This window comes from Elephantulus edwardii, unplaced genomic scaffold, assembly GCF_000299155.1.
Source record: "Elephantulus edwardii isolate Elephantulus edwardi_28Jun2011 unplaced genomic scaffold, EleEdw1.0 scaffold00224, whole genome shotgun sequence".
Classification (NCBI taxonomy): Eukaryota; Metazoa; Chordata; class Mammalia; order Macroscelidea; family Macroscelididae; genus Elephantulus; species Elephantulus edwardii.
In genome coordinates this window covers 465,491-470,676 of record NW_006399974.1, presented here as the reverse complement: position 1 = coordinate 470,676, position 5,186 = coordinate 465,491, and the positions used below count along the sequence as shown (strand labels likewise).

General features: G+C 34.6%; 1 protein-coding gene across 1 annotated transcript in view; it reads right to left on the bottom strand.

The window, feature by feature from the left end:
• GTF2B (general transcription factor IIB) overlaps nt 1-5,186 on the bottom strand; it is a 22,275-nt gene that overhangs the window by 5,509 nt on the left and 11,580 nt on the right. The window contains exons 4-5 of the mRNA XM_006898219.1: nt 1,427-1,575; nt 1,169-1,298 (exon numbers count right to left, since the gene is read on the bottom strand). Coding sequence (XP_006898281.1) covers nt 1,169-1,298; nt 1,427-1,575 — 279 coding nt within the window. The remainder of the gene's footprint in view (nt 1-1,168; nt 1,299-1,426; nt 1,576-5,186) is intronic.

Genomic DNA, 5,186 nt, shown 5'->3' with positions numbered 1-5,186 from the left:
TTAAATCACATTAGTTATAGAAGTTCACTATTAATGTAAATTTTACAAAAATATAACCTAAATCCAGAGTTAATTTTTAAGTCTACAATTTCTGATTATAAAAGTAATACACGTTAAAAAAAAAATTCAATCATGCCTTAAAGATGAAACTATAATCCTCTCAGTGATACTTCCCATAGAGTCAATTTAAAATTTCTCAGTTAATTTAAATGTTTACCACACAGTCTAAAAAGTTTTTAATAGCTAAATGTAGGTCTTAATCTTACAAAATATCAATGTTTCTTAAGTTTTAATTCACACAAGTATTTTTAATTAATCAAAACTTATTTTGATATTTATATATTAATCTGTTGTGATCAAATCAAGTAGATGAAAGTGAAAATACTTAAGCTACACAAGGTCATGTGTATATGCAATCTATTATAGGTCATATCTAAATGAGATCAAACATTTGACCATTACTTTAAGAAATCAACTACTTTCAGAATAAATTTAACCTATTTTAACTGTATAATTTAGAATTAACTGTAGAATAAATTTAGCGTATTTTAACTGAAATTACAAACATGATAATCACCACTTCTTTACTTAAACCTAAGAAAATATGTAAAAAATTAATACAAGAATAATAATAAGAACTACGATCTTAAACTAAACTGAGTCCTGGCATTGACAGTAGGTGGAAGTATGACTGCCACACTGAGTGAACACATTAGCACACTTCCATGGAACTAAAAAAACAGAGGAAAAAATGATAGTTTTGTCAAAGTTTCAAATGTAGAAATGAAAGCACAAACACTATTGAGCAAGAAAAAAATTCTCAGACTTGTCTCTCAGACCTGTAGACACTTGTGGTAGCAGGAAAACTGTTATCCTTCTTCAAATGTATCAGTCAAAATCTACTGTGACTTAAGATGCCAGGTTGTCAATGCTTGAAAAATACAGTCAAAGACCTCAAAAGCATTAAAAATATCCACAGAGGGACCTGGTTAAGAACGGTAGGAAATTGTTTTCAAGGTACAAAATAAGCAGGCATTAGCAAATGTTACTCAAGTACATGACAACATGCACCAAAAGACCTTTGTTAGCATCAAAGTTACTCGACTTAGGTCTATTACTTGGATGTGATAGAGGTAAAGACATCTTTATCTACATAAATAAAAGTTACCTTTAAAAGTCCTAGGAACTCCTTCTTGTCTACAGGCAATATAGAGACAAGCAGAAGCTATGGCATCATTAGCTCTTCCCTTCAGGCTCTTCTGTTCATACACTTGCTTGAATAAATTATTTGTTCGATCCTTCAAAGCAGAGAGAGAGAGTTTAATTAACTCTGCCATTTTATTAATTACAATATCAAAATGTTACATATCTTTTTATTACACTAAGTCAATGTCAAACGATTTAAAAGAGGAAGACGGGAACTTACAACGATATTTCGAGGGAGGTTAATTCTGTCTGCCATGGTAGTGATCTCCTTGAACGCATTCATCATTGCCCTATCAGAACTACTCATTGTTCTCCGATTTTGGTACTTAGAATTGCCGAATTCATCAAAACTTGCAGCTCCTGTGCCCTACAAAGCAAAGTTTTACATGCATAAACTATAAAACTTCAAACCAAGTGAAGCCTGATTCAATATGAAAAATATTAAACCGCAATAAGCTTACCCTGTACATTCCTCACCTCCAACCAAACAAAAAAAGGTACCAGGCTAAGAAGGTTTTTTTATCAAATACTTAAGGAATATATAATACTTAACAGCTATACAAAAACACAGAATATGGGACATTTAAAAAAAGGAAGTATATGAAGTAAAATAACGATACTAATGCCTCACAAAATTCATTAAAAGTCTAATTTCATTGATTAATATGATGCAAAATATCAAAAAATATAATCCAACAGCATATTAGAAATAGTAAAATAAGAGTAAGTGAAGATTGACTGTTTTATGCATCCAAAACCAGCTATTATTAGAAAACTGAGTACACAGATCTGGTGAAAAGGCAAATGAGCAAAACACAAATAAAAATACACAAAACAAAGTAGTTAGGTATTTTTTCACATTGGAAAAGCAATCACCTAGCTTCAGATCCTAGCAAGGACTATAGATCCTAGCAAGATGAAATCGCTGAAACTTCAATCTTTTTTCCTTCTATCATGACAGTGCCTGTTGGCCAAGTGGTTGAGGACTTTTGTTTTTTTGATGTTGAGAAGTAATCCATATTGAAGGCTTAAATCGACACTGTAGTCTTTAACCTTCTGCAGCAAGAGCTACAAGTCAGTCCTCCTCACCATTTCAGCAAGCAAGGGTATGTTCTCTGCCTAATGCAGGCAGTTAATGAATCTTCCAATTCTGATGCCATATTATTTTTCATGAAATCCAGCTTCTCAAATTATGTGCTCAGTATACATACTGAACAGGTATGAAAGAATACAATACTGATGCACATCCTTCCTGGTTTTAAACCATGCAGTGTTTCCTTGCTCTGTATGGACAATAGCTTCTTGGTCTAAGAATAGGTTTTGCATGAGTACAATTAAGAGTTACAGAACTCCATTCTGTTCAATGTTACCTATAATTTCTTATGAACTACAAAGTCAAATACGTTGGCAGTTAATAAAAACAAATAGAAATTCTTCTGGTAGTCTCTGATTTCAGCCAAAAACCATTCAACAACAACAATGGTATTCCTGGTGCCACAATCTTGTCTAAATCCAGTATAACTTCTGGCAATTCTCTGTTAATTTACGGTTTCCAGCCATTCATAGATAATCTTTAGGCAGTCTTTTACTTGCATGTGATTGTAAAAAAAATTTTTTTTTATTATTAATGTCAATGAGAATTTACAGAGATTTTGGATTTCCATTCATTCATTGTTGCACTTTCCTCCCCTCCCAACCCTCCCCCCAATACACTCCCCTCTTGGAAAAGTAAAAGAAAAATTCTTTCATTGTTTTATAATCCCTCCCCCCAGGTCCACTCGACTATGTAGCCTTCGCTCTGGACTCCCATATCATGACAAAAATACCTAATCACATATCCATTTTAAACAGTTTTCCCCTCATCTGTTTCAATGCAGTATACATTACTGAACCCATCTTTCTCAGTTTCCCCACAACCCTGATATAAGTCCTGCTCTACAACAGTGGCACCATGTAGTTTTTGTCCTTTCGTGACTGAGATACTTCACTCAGCATAATGTCCTCCAGGCTCACCCATTTTGAATAATATGGCATGAGTTCCTTGTTTTTCAATGCAGCGTAGTATTCCAGTGTGTGATCATACCACAGCTTCTCTATGCATTCGGTTATTGATGGGCACCTGGGTTGTTTCCAACTCCTTGCTATTGTGAACAAAGCCGCAATAAACATGGGTGTGCATATATCTGCTTGGATGTCAGTTATGATCTCTTTGGGATATATTCCCAGTAGTGGAATTGCTGGGTCAAATGGTATCTCTATTTGCAACTTTTTGAGAAAGAGCCATACCGACTTCCACAGTGGTTGCACCATTTTACACTCCCACCAACAGTGAATAAGGGTTCCAGTTTCTCCATAACCTCACCAGCATTTGTTGCTTGTTGTTCTGTTAAATTTTGCTATTCTGAGTGGGGTGGTTTTGACAGTTCCTGATTTTAAACCATGCAGTGTTCCCTTGTGTGGACAAGCATATTGGTCTATGCAAAAGCATGAACAAGTGTTCTGGGAATCCCATTATTCTCAATATTCTTCATGATTTCTTATGATCCATACAACCAAATGCCTTTATACACTCAATAAAATATAAGCCAACATTTTTACCTCTGGTGTTCTTAGCTTTCAGCCAAGATCTATTTGAGATGAGCAATGATATGTCATTCTACAGTCTATTCTGAATCCAGTATGAATTTCTAAAATTTCCCTCTTATTTAATAACACAAAGTAAGACTTTACTTGCACGTGGTATTAATGATATTGTTAGATAATCTTCACCTTCTGTTAGATCATCTCCTTTTTTTTTTTAATGAGAATATGGATTTCTTCAAGTCAGGTGGCCAAGTAGCATTCTCCCTAATTTCTTGGCATAGGCTAGTGAATACGTCCAGGCCTGCAATCTGTTTGATGAAACACTTCAATTGATATTCTATCAACTCATGGGGCCTTATTCAATGCCCATGCTTTATTCACACCAGTGCTCTGGACTTTTCCCTTCAATATCACTGTTTCTTGAGCATACACTACTTCCTGAAATGGTTTGTTGTCAAGTAATTTCTTCTGGTACAATAACTCTGCGTACTCCAGTTCTTTTAGCTTGAAAGAAGTCTAACTCTTGCTCTTTGCATATTTCTTTTTCATTCTTTGCTTGTGTCTTCTCTAGCTATTCTTTGAAATCTTCTGTTTAACTCTCTTTTAACATTTCTTCCCTTTGGTTTGGCTTCATTATATTCTAGTGTCTAATGCAAGTTTCAGAGTCTTTTCTGAAATCCATCTTGGATATTTGTTTCTTTCCTATCTTTGTACTGATTTTCTGCTTTGTTTATGCCTGATGTTTTTGAGAACCAAAGTATGATCACAAGTATCTCAAATGAATTTAAAAACCATCTCAAGAATAGATCTGATGAACTGAACACTAATGACAGAAGACCTGATCATGTGTGGAATGACATCAGGGTAACAGGCATATATGCTTCCTTGATTGTTGTTAGGTATTTTCAAGTCGGAACTGAAGCACAGCTGACCCCAGCGGATTTTCAAAGGTAGTAGATCCCACAAGAAAGGATCACCCATCTTTTTCCCTTGGGGCAAGCAGCTGATGGATTCAGACTGCATGCCTTCAAACTGGCAGCACAGCTTCTTATCAGAATGCTGCCATTACTATAACCAAGTCAGATAAAAGGTGCTAGGTTACCAGGAAGATTATGCTGCTGTCTTACAGAATAAATGCAGCTACCACCACTAAGCACATACTATTGCTACATTGCAAAAGAAATATTTTAGATATATTCATATATAACTCCCACTATCTGAACAGTGTTATTATTATTTCATTTTTATCTATGAGGAATGTAAAGCCTAAGAAAGTTTTAACTTTATCAATACTATAAGATATACTGACCTCCCATTTTTCTAATGTAGAACAGAAAGACAAAACATTCTTGACATTCAAGAACAGTTAATATAACTGACACCCAAGCAGATATATG